At 37.2% G+C, this 14,309-nt stretch overlaps 1 protein-coding gene across 5 annotated transcripts in view; it reads right to left on the bottom strand.

The window, feature by feature from the left end:
* Nucleotides 1-282: 282 nt before the first annotated feature.
* The window catches only part of KLF12 (KLF transcription factor 12), a 291,436-nt gene continuing 277,409 nt past the window's right edge, over nt 283-14,309 (bottom strand). For 4 of the 5 annotated variants that reach the window (XM_067466904.1, XM_067466905.1, XM_067466901.1 and 1 more), the window contains one exon: nt 283-13,613. In XM_067466904.1, the coding sequence (XP_067323005.1) occupies nt 13,432-13,613 (182 nt within the window). In that variant the 3' untranslated portion in view covers nt 283-13,431. The remainder of the gene's footprint in view (nt 13,614-14,309) is intronic. The other variant, XM_067466902.1, reaches the window with a different exon arrangement.

Raw genomic sequence — 14,309 nt, 5'->3', positions numbered from 1 at the left:
ATTGCCATGAAATTTCCCAGGCACATACTGAGAACATGGTGGAATCTTTTATAGTGTGGCTACAAATGCAGTTCTCAGTGTAAGTTGCCATTACTGCATGTGCGTGCTACATCATACCAGTGGAAAAAAAGAGATTAATATTGTCCTCAGGAAAATCCAGAACTGTTCAAATTCTGTTTCTTAGAATGAAATACTGTTTTGTTAAAAAAACAAAATCTCAATTAATTGAAAACTTTTGAAAATACCAAGCGGTCCACAGGAATAATAGATGGGGAGGAATCGTTCCATACAAAATGCTTTATTTATCCTTCATGCCTCCATTCAGATATTTATACCAATGCATACATTTAAAGATTTAAACTCTATTTCAATTCACAGCTCAATTCATAGGAAAAGTTGAATACATAAAAGCAATGCACCAACAGAATAATGTCTGAGACACCATTAAAAACGTTAACACTTAATTCATGAAGTAATTGTCCTCTGATGGGGTTTCTTGAGTGGGGGGAACTCCCTTTACAATGATGGCTGGGCAAACAAAATAAAGAGAAAAAAATCACCGTTTTACAGTAAAGAAGAGGAAAAGCTCTGAGCATATTTACAATACATACACTATACATAAATACAAGAACAACACGTACATAATCATTAATAAACTTATAACATAGGTGTTGCTTAATCGCTATGTAGCATATAAATGCACAGGGAGGAAACTATTAGGAAATTATATGCTTGTTTTTTAAAAAGGAAAAGGAAATACATTTGTACTTAAAACTGTTTTGAAACGTAATGAATTACAATGGAAGAAGCTATGGTTTTGTTTGCTAGCATGGACATACTCAATTCTGGGGGCATTTTTGAGGCGTACGGATACTGAATGATATATGCTGCATCTCATACTAAAGAAAGATAATCAAATGCTGCACAAAAAAGTTTGATGTGAAACTTCCATCCTATTTTATGTAGTTGGTACAAATGACTACCTCATTTTATGAGGATTAGTGGGTTTTTAAAAATTCATTCACCTGTTCTCCTCCCCTGGTCCACCAATTGATGGCTTTTGTTGTTGTTGCTGCCTTAATGAGAATTGATAACCATACATTTCCCAGCCTTTGACTGCCTCTTTCAATGTATTTGACTTTCCCGTTTTCAGTTTGTGTTCCCACATGTAATACCATTTCCTCTTCCCTTCCTCTTCCTAGCAAGAGAACAAGTACAGCAAAGAAGCCACAAATGGATTTTGTTGTTGTTGTTTTTAAGCAGAGGAACAACAGAAAAACAACTCAATTGCATTTAATGAGTATGAGTAGCATTGCACTGACTTGTGAGTCCACCAACTTATTACAGCTCACAGGATATGTCATGAATGTTCTTCTCAACATTCTCCTACATACACATTTTTGTAAACCTCATAGCAGCAGGAAAACCAGGAATATTATGGAACTTCCAAGGGATCTGGTGGGTTGTATTCCATTGGATGGATTCACAAGTTGCTTTGTGGGCTTGTTGAACATAGACGTGAATAGTTGTATTGCAGTCCATTAAGTTTCCCAAGATGGGACTGAGTTAAGGGCTTGTGAATTTGAGTTTTCCAACCAGGAAGACAAAGATGTTTCATTTACACTTTCAGGATGTTCACACCAAAACCATTGCCAAGTTTCCCTTCTTATTCCCCATCACTTCAATGAGGGTTATGTAAGAAAACTTCCCCAGGAAAACAGATCCAAGTGGACCTCCACTGATGAATGATTTACGTCCATACCAAAGATTACGCAGATTGAAGATTGCATGGCCCTTCAACACTGGCCGTCTCAGCCTGATGACACCAGGGAGGCCACATGTTCCCTGTTCTTCCTCTAAGAAAATGGCAATGGTATTTTAGAGATAAATTTTTTTTATTACTGGTCCAAATTAGTGTGGGGCAATTGAAACAATGCGACCCAGCAATTAATTTAATGGGGGTTGGCAACTGCCTGTTGACCTGAGAGTAAACTCTGCGTTCATCTAATTTCCATTTCTGATTAAACCTTGTTTGTGCAAACAAGCCAGAGGCTGAAATGAATTATGGGGTGACAATGAAATATTTTGCACAGTCAATATGCCAGCGAAATTATACAATACGAATCAAATAGTTTTAAGATATGAACATTTTTTTAAAGCCTGTATTCATCACATTTTTTAAAAAGTTAAACTTTCAGTATAAATAAGAGTTGGTAACAATTATTTAAATATCTCTCAAAGTTTTCAAAATATTCAATATTGCCTGCTTGCATGTTCTAAGACAAAGGAAAAATAGTTTTGTAAAAAGTGAACAGTCCTGTCAATCTTGTCACTTTGATACTTATTTCTTAAATTGTAGAAAAATGGTATTGCTCAGTTGGTTTAAAAGGGTGCAGCCTTGTTCATTGCAATTTGGGAATAAAATCTGCTCAAATCAGGAGTTATGTTAGACTTGGCATAATATAGTATTACATAAATTTGGAAGCAAAAGACCAATGGAATAACCACATATGTCAACATGAGTGGTCCATCCAGAGTAGCATGAATCTTCTTTCATCTTATCGAGAAATAAGAAGTTGATGACCTAATCCAAATGTGTTGGAAAATATGTGACTGAATGTGAGGGTAGAATGGTCATATATATAGAGAGAGAGGGGGGGGGGGAGAGGGAGAGAGACTTCATTTTAGCGGTAATATTCATTAATGGGATGCATTTTAATGACACCAATTGTTCTCATGCTAGTTATAATTTTGTCTGTTTTGAAAGAAACATGTTAAACAGTATCTACTCATAGAGGGAGAGGGTGCTTGTAATGGATCTACAATTAGAAGGGCCTGGTGCTACTTTCCAAAGGCTCTTTCACACTACAGAATTTTGGCATTATGATTACCCTTTAACTGTCATGGAACATCCTATGGAATCCAAGGATTTATAGTAGCGTGGGGAACTAGAACATTGTAAGAGAGAATTCGAAATATCCCTCCCTTCATTAAAAATAGCCAGATTCTCCAGGATGTTAAAGTGGAACCATAACATTCTAACTGTATAGTATAAAAAAGCACCTTCCCTCCTGCAAATTTGTTTTCTCTCTCTTAGGTACATAAAATCCTACTCACAGAAAGCACATCAGGTTGAAAAAAAAAGAAATAGAGGGAAAGACAGAGAGTAGACAAATGGCACTTTGTGATTTGCCATGTTGTATCTACAGGGATCCAGTGCCATCTCATCCCCTTCCTTCCCAAATTGAAAACAGAGCCTTATGACAATGCAACTGGAGTTTATTGCTATGTAAAGAGTATAGTGCACATCCTCATCTGTTCTAATGTTCATAGACAGGCACTCAAATTGTTGCTAATCTTGCAAAATGGAGTGGACATCCCCAAAATATCCCTTCAGACTGGTTCAATGTACTCACTTACTGAGGATCTCATTTACAAAGTGAAGGAGCTGGTGCCCAACTTCTCTTTCACAGGATATTGATTCTCCGCACCCCTCCAAGGCAGGAGGCATGTTGGGAATGATTCATAACTTTCTGACTCATTAATTCCCCTTTTCTTGAGGAAGAATAATGACATCCTGGTTTATGTGAAGAACAATTGCATCACACATTGTCTTTATCTGCATGTCAGAGGGAGGGAACGAGGTTATTAAAAGGATCCTAAGTAGGTGTGAACCAGCCTAACAATCCTTTTGCTAGACAGTTCGATTGATATGTGTAAATTCTGTTGGATCCAGGTCAGTGTGACCCTTTTCAATTTTGCAGTTACAGGAGGAAATGCAAAAGAATATCAATTTAATGGAAAGTCTACAGCTACCATATTTAGTACCAGAAACAATCTTTCCTTATAATGGTTTTCCTATCTTACTCAATTAGATGGTTAAAAACTGTGTGCTATAGTGTGTCAACACGTCTTTCTCCGATTCAATGATTCCCAATCTTTGGTCCTCCAGGTGTTCTGAACTTCAATTCCTACAATTCTTAACAAATGGTTAACTGGCTGGGATTTCTGGGAGTTGAAATCCAAAACAACTGGAGGAACAATGGTTGGGAACCACTGCTCTACCTGGATCCTGAAACTGCTTCATACATGACTATTTTTCAATGCTGGAAAAAAGTGCAGTTCTTTTTATAGTCCAAAAACAGCAGAAAGAGCTTCTCTTTTTCTTTTATGACCAGCATGAGAAAGCCACCATGTGCATTGAAATCTGGACAGGAGTCAATGAACTGAATACACCCATACCACCAATTTTATGATGGTATGGGGTGTATCGAGTAACATTTTATGATACTCGATTTTCCTATCTGGTAAATTAACTGATGTAATTCAGTCCAGTTTACTGGGATCAGGAAGACGTGAAGAAAACTATGTTCCTTCTACTAGCATGTCCTGACATTTCTTGTCCTTGTTGCCTCTTCTATAGCATCATTTTTTCTTTACTGAAATCTAGACCACCAATTGCATGGCATGTTATCCTGATATATACATGCATCTATATGTTGGAATAGTGAGCAGTGAAGTCATAGGAATAAGAAATGCAAAACGTGCAGTGATGCCTAAATGAGTACAGAACCATTCCAGCAAACATTGCCACCAATACAAAAATAATGACTGCCATCATCTTACTAAAGCTGGATCTACATTGAATTACATCACTGATCATATACTGCAGTTTCAAACTGATTTATGTGGCAGTGTAGATATTGCCTAATTTACAGTATCGTACCTTTACTTTATGAGGGTAATGAACTTTTTTTTGGTAATTGTATACATTGAAATTCTGTTCCTTTCTGCTCTGTGATCCTCAGAAATTGTTATTGATGGGGCATGGCTCCCAAGTGGAGTTTTAAGGGATAGTATTGGGAATTGTAGCCACAGAGACATATCTATGAGAGACATTATGTCCCCTGGATCTTGGCCAGTAATTTGTGACATTGATAAATTAACTGAGGAGACCAGTTTCTGAACAACAGAATAAATGGATGCACACACATACCTAGACAAATGACTCGGAGAATGTTTCAAGCTCTCGGCGCATTTTGCTGCCAAGTTCAAAGTGACCATCTTTTGACCCAGGAACATCAGTGGTAGTCTCTTGAATGAAAATGACTGAATTATTCTTTATTAGGAAGTTGTGTTCTGTCACCTATCGCTTGGACTGGGATAACGGGCTTTCCCATTGTCATCAACAATGATCACTGAAATGATGTTGAGCAGAGCTAAGCATTATTGTATTAATCACTATATGCATACATTTTGTATTCTATTCCCTATGTCCTCACTGTTTACAACGGATTCACCTCCAGTATAAATGACATACAACTAGTAAAGTGGACTCTGGTCTGTAAAACTGTAACAGCACAATAACAATGTTTTTTTAAAAAAAAACATGCCATAAGATTATTTCTAGATAATCTTATGTTATCTAGATAACCTTTTTTTAAAAATCCAAGGATGACCTTATCCAAGGTTATCCTTAGATAAAATCATTGAAATGTTCTGCAGAAGAAGGCCAGGGTCCACATGACTAAATGCACTTATGATCTTGCACAGAGGATATCTGACTTATTTTCTTTGAACGGTCAAAGGTTACTACCTATTCCCTCATGCCAATATTGAATTCCTGGCTGGCTTCAGTTACAAAGCGATTTACCAAACAAGTAGATGTCACTCCGCTAACCATTGACACAATCTTAGCAAATACAAATGCAAGTGGCTAAGGTAAATGATATATTGACAACATGCTTTGACAAACTAGAACATTCTTTCCCATTTTTTTAAAAAAGAATAATCAATGGAGTCATGAAGGTTTTACAATACATTTTCTTGAGCACATTTCTTTTTGGTGGTGACAACTAAAGCATCCATTTCAAAAACATCCGTTTCAATTATTTACATCCTGTGAAAAACCGTGAGCTTGAAAATATTTTTTCACTATCACATAATATATTACAGAATATTGAAACTGTTACAAGTACAGTAAAATACCTTCAATTTTATTTTATTTTCTTTCTTTTATTTGCTTTTCCTTTTCCTGTAAAGAGATAGTATTTGTATAATTGAGCTTCATACTAAAAAGTGTGTTGGTACTTGAATCAGCTGGATGTCAGCCAGAGCTTGGGAAAGGGACTGTTTTGGACTACAATTCCCATTATCCATGCTGGTTGGAGGATTCAGGGAGGCATAGTCAAAAACACAAGTAATTTCCCTAAGCTCTGAATTGTCAGCCTATTTAAAAGCACCAATGGGCATGACTGGTTGAGTACACATTGCACGATTACAGGCTTTCTTTTTTAATGAAACTGTGAAAATATAGCAGTTTTAAGTTTATACATCTTCATCTATAAAACACAGGCAAAGGCATAATACAGTAATACAAGCTGGTTTTCTAATAAGGTAAAATTATTTTAGGCTAAAGAAAAGCTATTTCCAACTTTTTTAAAAAAATGAAAGTGTTTAATTCAGTTTTGATTCTGAGCACAATTTGCTGTATGCACATATGTGGGGCCATGTAGATATATATTAATGGGGGCAGAACGATATGGATTGCTGCTTCTTCTGAAAAGAACCTAGAAAACAGGATTGAGGTGATTTCTTCTTTTGAAAATAAAAATAGAACAAATGATTTTAAAAAAATGGGATGCCGAGGTTGCAACTTTATACCTACGTGCATGGGAGTAAGCCCCACTGAATACTGTATCTGCGCAGATACGGAAAGGATTGTGCTATAATACTTTTGCTTAGACATACCCATTTCCCACAAAACTAGAAAGTTATCTTGGTTCTTATTAACGAACAAAGAATGTACCAGTTATCAGTGACACCCTTGCACAAAAACTCATTTGCACCAAATGGTGTATTGCTGCAATATAGAACCAAGCAAGAATCATCGGCCACAGCTTCTCTCAGTTTAATCGCTAACAATTCTGAGAAATATTAAGATGAATATGGCATCTCTAGCACTAACTATCACTTAGGGTTCTCCTGAACAGATCCCAGTAGACACAGCAAGACAGAGTAGAAGTAAATCTGCCTCTCCTTTCCTTGCGTCGACTGACAGCCCAATGATCTGCTTACATGGTTTTATCTTCATAAAGAAATAGTTTAGAGGGGGTGATGGGCAAAATGAGTGTAATGCTGAGGCTATGCTGGAGTCGGGTTAGGGGAAATGTTTTCATTTTGCCCACCAGTAGCATGACTGAAGAGGGAGGCTGTCTGAGAAGCAATGTATAGATGCAGGACATTTATATCAGAAGCTCCAACAGATAAAAGGAAAGGGTAGGCATGGAATTTATTATCTCTCTGTTGTGAATGTGAAGACAGAATAAGTATTACTAATCAGACCTGAGTGTGAACGGATGTACTTTATGGTCTCCCTTGACACTGTGCTGTTTCTTTCCATGACTGTTGGAACCTTGGCTATGCGTGTTCATCTTTCCACATTTAAGCCTGCTTGTTACATTCTGATTTCTACTGAAGGCTGTTAACTGTTGCTGTAATTCTCTCATTAGTGGTGTTTATCCAATCTCACTGAATTACCAAGGATGTATATCCAATGTCATCATTATTGTTGGAACTTATATATACTTTAGCTTATCAAGTTTCCATTGATAAGCCAATACTGCATAATTACAGTAGTTTGATGCCACATTAACTGTCATTGCTCCATCCCATGGAAATAAGTGATTTGTAGAGTGTTGAGGAATATGGAATTGTCTTTACTAGTGAGTGCTGAGCCCTTTCTCTCGAAGTACAGCAATGGAGCTCTCAAAAAAGACTTCTTACCATTGCATCAAAGTACAAATCTCAGGATTGTAGTAGTGAAGAGGGTAAAAACTGCTACTGTTGTGTAACATAGACATCCCCTATGTCATGACTAAAACTACATTAAGGCCAATGGGATTTGATTGTAAGTTTATTTTAGTCTGGACTTTTTTCAGTGAAGGGGATGGGAGAAATTTTGTTGATAATCTATAAAAATGGTCAGATTGCATCTGCTCTGACACAATGCACAGAATTCCACTTTAATTTGTGTATGAGTCATGCTACTATGAAATGAATAAGGGATAATTTTTACTTACATGATATAATTTATAAAGAGAAGACTTATCAAAAAGTGACTCTTTCTCAACATTCTGTAGCTTCAAACATACACCCAGCTTTATTGGTACAAGTTATAAGAAATTTTAAGAAATGTGTATTTCTGTATGATTCTCTTTCCCATCAGTGTAACTATGCGTAAGTACTGGGGTGGGGGAGAACCTCCCATTTCTGTTTTAACAAACAGATAATCGGAGAAGTGATACACTGGAATTATTTCTTCATTCCCAATGGAATCTTTATTTTCTTTTTAAATGGTGAGCTACTTTTAACAGTAGTTATAAAAAATTCCAAAGACCTCCACATTTTCTTTTGTGAAGGTGATTCTCTTGCTTAGTAAATTCAACTGGCTCATTATGTTGCTTAGCTAATGACACTAGGATACATTTATTACTGTAACATCCCAAGACTGAAATAAACTGACCCATATTAATATATCAGATGAATTGATATCAAATATGTTACAAACACGGAGGCTAACAAAAGTGGCAAGAAAGGCATCTTACTATGCAGCAGCCACAACTAAAGAAAGTTCATGTGCACTGGAGCTCTACCATCCTAATAAGACAAGCAAACAAATGAACATCTATCTAAGCATTCTTGGATTTAGCCAACGGGATAATTAATTCATCATTCCATTGGCTTCCTTGCAGAGCACTCCACTACCCAAGTATAGATCCCTTGTTCTAGCACAGAAATGAGCAATTCCAGAAGTTGGGGTGGTGCACACAGCCAACTAGATTTAGGCCAAGGTTATTTCAAGTTCTGAACCTCCCCCCTAATGTAAAATATGGTGAAATTCCCCCTTATTCCCAAAGAAGGTGTAATAAGCCATTTAATGTTGAAAACAAAAATAACAATGAATGTGGAATGCTGGGAGGCATCGGCTGTTTGCTCCTATTATAACACCTGCATTATGATGTCATTTGCTGTAGACATCACCTTTCTAAATTGAACTAAGAACTGGTCCTCCATTCCAGCATCCAACAGATGTCTGAAAAAAAAAAACACACATAAGCAGGGCATGGCAGTGATTGCCTTCTTTTCTTGTTTGTCTACAGCTTCAGATCACTAGCAGCATAATATGCCTGAATATCTCGCTCCTATTTAGCTATTACTGATGACATTTTATAAGAGTTATTTCTCACAATATTCTAAAGAACAAGAAGCAAAATATGGTCATCTGTTGGGGGTGCTTTGAATGCAATTTTCCTGCTTTTTGGCAGGGGGGTTGGACTGGATAGCCCACAAGGTCTCTTCCAACTTTATGATTCTATGATATGGGATGGGTGGAGGGGAGACAGACTAGTTTATGTTATTCCACTTTCATATCCACTGATTACACAGCAATGAAAATGAATAGTGGTAATTGCTAATTGTCTTATTTATAAAAACAGTAAAAATAGTAACCCTGACATTTGATAAAAACTGATCATTGCTTTTTAAGTTTTAGAACACATTTTAATTCAAAAAACTTTTCCTATTCATTATGAATGATTAATAAATTTAAGCTAATACAAAGGGGGAGGGATTGACACTGTTAAGGATAATTTGTGTATATCTGGAAATAACCCTTCACAGCTAAATGGCTGGAGAAAGAAGCATGTACAGGCAGTCCCCAACTTATGAACATGGTAAGTTCTGTAGGTTTGTTCTTAAGTTAAATTTGTTTATAAGTCAGAACAGGTACACGTTTTAAGTGTAACACCAGCCAAAAATATATAGGGTTGTCACCCCTGGGTTTTTTGTTTTGCGGTCTGTCTCCCTGTTTAGAAGATTTCACTGCACTTTCTGTCCCTGTGATAATTGAATTTTGAAAAATGTGGCTTGTTGTGGAAACAAGGGTTGGTGATAAAGCTTCAGTTGAGACACCTTTTTCCCATGATAACTTTTAGGAGTGAATTCCCCTTAGGGTATATTTCTCTCACTTTCTGTTGTCTCACCCCCATTTGTAAATATGAGTTGTTCGTAAGTCGGATGTTTGTAACCCGGGGACTGCCTATATACATAAATATAGACTGTGTGTCCACAGCCACAAACAGATAGGGATTTCCCTTTCTCTTCTATGAGAGGGAAACATTTCCAAACACTACACTTTTGCCTCTCTTCTCATTGGACAGAATGGACAAGCTACACTTGTCTAATGAGAGCAATTGGGCTGTGACTGTGATACTGGGCATCAGTTGTTCAAGTACAAAAGGTCACCAGTCTCTTGTTCCATTCAATTCAGATCAATAAAGATAACATATTGGTAATGTTCAAAAATATTCTAGGTTACCTCATTCCCTAACTGTTTTTGTCATGTTGAATTTTGTCCAACAAAGGGTGTAGCAATGAATTCCCATTTTCCCGAAAACACCAAGAGCTGCCATGTACACATTGGGAACTATCCAAACAATTAAATTTTTAAATCCTAATTAATGTGAATAATAGCTTAAGCATGTTTCACTCTCTTTATTGAAATAAATGAAATTTAAATTCAGCTGAATCCTGTCCATCCGATTAGTAGAAAGCCTGAAGGACCGTGGTGTAACTTTTATATATTCCAGTATAAAAGACCCTGTTATAGGCACTGGGCCAGGACTTGTAGACACAATGCTTTTTGATTCTGTGATTTTGTAATATCTCATCTTTAAGAAACATCTGTGAGGATATATGACAAATTCCATACAAGTTCAGTATTTTAGATATCAGACCAAGACCTCTGGTATGGCTAATTAAAAGCAAAGCTTTTTGAATTAAGAGATTAAGAGACTTTTTTTGCAGAGTTGAATCTACACAAGAGTATGCTAACAAATTCTTTCTCATTTAGTTTCAAAGGACACCCAAGAGAGGTATCTGATACATTTCTTAAGATTTATAATTAATCTGTTGATTTATATTCTAGTCTAGTCTAGTGCATGGTTCCTTCTGCATGTATTGGACTGTATTGGACTAAAACTTTCACCAGTTCCAGTTTAAGGCTGAGGAGAATAGCAGTTATAATTCACCTGGAAAGTTGGGGGAAGTCTTTTCATGCTGCACTCTTTAGTCTTCTTAATTATGACAACTGGCAACCAAACCAACAGAAAGGGTCAAACTGAATGTTTTTTAAATGCAGTGTGCTTCATCTGTTATAGATGGAGGGAGACGTGGCTACTTCTTACTCGATCAGAGCAAGAAGCCCTACTTTTAGGTGGAAGGAGAAGACCACCTCAGGCAGCAGATTGTTTAGATATAATTAAAAGGGGATGGTTAGGTCCTACATTTATTGTTATTGCGTTTTTATACTGTTAGGGAAGAAGTGGCTGTGGGACATTTGACTTTACCTGCCAAAATAACTCATCTGAATTGTTATTTGGATACCACTCACTTATCTGTCTCAGTCACTAGGCATTGCCAATTTCCGACTACTTGATGGGTACAGAACATCTCTTCAGCTCCAAAGAGTTGCTTTCTGCACTCTTTGAGAATGACCAACTCTGGTAATTTATCTTACTAGTCTGGCCTCCATCTAGCAAGACTTTGTTCTTATCTTCCATTAGGTATGTTTTGATATGTCGCAATATGATACTAAAAGTATTGTGCATTTATTTCTAACATTTTGGGATATTTTTTTGCAAAAAACATTGTGCAAAACCCACAGTATTTTGTGCAACAACACTCCTCTGCAAGAATATATAGCATTTTGCAAGATCCAATTTCCCGACATAAGCCTTTGTATTTTGTACAAAATACAAGGTTTTCTTCTGCAAATGAAATTTTTGCAAAAATGTCCTGAAAGATGAAAAATACAGGAAAGCTGTTCTAAACTGGCCTTGTGTTGGCTAATAAAACAACAGGAGATCTACACCCTTATTTCTTACTAATTCTCACTAGCACAAGTAAGATTTATCATGAGACTCTGTGTCTGGAAAACAGCAATTGTTCAGAACCCTTTTGAATTAAACCAAAAGCCACTCATCCCCTCCCCTATTTTTCACTACTGAAATATGTAGTTCCCTTTCAATGGATCTTATATACTGCATTCTTAAATACAACTACATTGGAAATAAACTCAAGTAGGCTAAACAGGTGGTGGTCACATTCATGCTCAACACAATTGACTGTTGGACCTGCAGATGTGAATATGCCATCAGGCAAAAACAGAACAGGTTTATAGCATTGGTTCTTCCGAGAGGCAGTACTGCTGCAAAGAAGACAGTTTACACATTTGCTTGTCGGTCACCAACTACAGAGTAATCAAAAGATGATAGAACAAGTCATACATGAACATTTGAACATTCATTAACTTGCAATTAAAAAAGTGACAGTTGAAACATTGGCTTAACGAGGATGGACATAACACAGCATTTCCTTGTGTGCTGTCCTTGAAGTTTGTTGGACTGCAATCCCCATTATCCTTAGCCAGTGGCTACATTGATGGAGGTTGTTGTCCAACTGGGAAGGATGCCAGGTTGAGGAAGGCTGCTCTAACATTTGTTCTACTATGTAACCATGACAGAACATTTTAATTACCTCTTCCTATTCTAAATCAAGCAAAAAGAGAGTTATTTCACACAGAAATGTTACTGATACCAGTTTTGCAGATTTTGCTTTGAAAAAAAATACCAGAAAAGAAAGAGAATTTAATAACAGCAAAATTTAAATTTTGATAAGGGCCTCAAAAGTCCAATGTAATGATGAAGGGGGTAAATATGTAAAAAATACCACCATATTTATTGCATAAGTGTGCTGAGAAATCCTTGTACTTCCAAGAGCTTCATTTTCTTCCCTCATCCTTCTAGTCCATATAGCTGGCTTTTGTGGATTGCTGATTACTCAATAATCTAGGATGATGATATTCTGAAGTGTTTTGAGAGTTAAAAAGAGAGAAAAGAGTACAGAAAGAGAGAGAAAGAGAGACTGAGAGAAGCAGCAGCACATGAAGTGGAGGTCCAGGAGGCTTGTTCTTTTTCAAAGGCTGTGACATCTGGTCCTTGCAATAGCCATATTTCTTCAGGAGAGAGAGAAGAAAAAAAGTGTGATGGTTGAGAAAAGGTACAAGCCGTAAATACTTTCAAAAGGACGCGGGTTAGAAAATAATGCCCGATCTTCTAGCATTAAGCTATTATCTCCCAGCTGAAGATGATCACTTTGTCCACACTGGAAAGCCAACTTCAGATGGGAGGAGAATTGTGGCACTACATTTCCTGCTTCTTTGTGTGTGTACGGGACAATGCGGAACGCCCCCTTTTGTGCTAATGCCATCAAAACGGGATTCAGCCCTGCTGAATTCGAAGTAGTTAAAAGAGACCCAGCTCTTGGTACTTCCGTACTTTTTTTGGGGGGAGGGGGACAAGGTAGCATTTTTCAGACAAGCAGGTGCCTCCGACGGTGCAATGCCAAATGATCTGAGCGGGAAAAGCTTCGGTCACAGTCTGCACACTTGAACGGCTTCACTCCCGTGTGTTTGCGATAGTGCCTCGTCAGTTCATCTGAACGAGCAAACTTCCAGGTGCAACCCTCCCAGGTACACTTGTACGGTTTCTCTCCTATGAGACAAAGAAAGGGGGGGGGGAGCAGGGTGGAGAGAGAGATAAAATTTATATTGGTTTCAGAGCTGTCTAGAAAACCCAGAACTGTCAAGACGAATGCATAAAAACAATCACCTATCCAATGTTCCCATAAATTTCTATCACTAAGTTTATAACTATGACAAGATTCAAGAACACAATGATCTTGGATTTGCAGACAGTAAACTATAACGTGCTATTGAGCCTCCAAATCATTTTTTATCCAAAACTAGCATATGCAGACTTTAACCAGGGGCCTTGGGAAAGGTATATTTATTTAAAGTTGTCCTCACTGAGACAGTTTCCTTCTTACATTTGATTCTTCCCCATGCAGGATCTAAAACCCCCAAAAAGTTGAAATGATACTATTTTTGTGATATTTTTAGTCACTGCATGGGATGACTTTTAAAGGGTGGTGAAGTTTTAAGTGTCAATGGCCAGTACAAGGTGTTCTCAGCTTGGATCAAGCCTGTGCATGCTTACCTTTGTGTACGAAAGAAAATATGACTTTATATACAGCAGAAATCAACTCTGAATGCAACCTATGTGCCACCATCAGACCCAAGTCATGCAGAATAATTTCTGCATCAAGCAAAACTGTTTTTCCTACTTGGATCTCTGGAAGGAGAGACACTAAACTCTCATCATCCTTAACCACTTGCCAGGGATTATATC

The sequence above is a fragment of the Anolis sagrei genome, chromosome 3, assembly GCF_037176765.1.
Source record: "Anolis sagrei isolate rAnoSag1 chromosome 3, rAnoSag1.mat, whole genome shotgun sequence".
Lineage (NCBI taxonomy): Eukaryota > Metazoa > Chordata > Lepidosauria > Squamata > Dactyloidae > Anolis > Anolis sagrei.
Note: the sequence above shows the minus strand (reverse complement) of the source record. Positions and strands in the feature narration are given on the sequence as shown.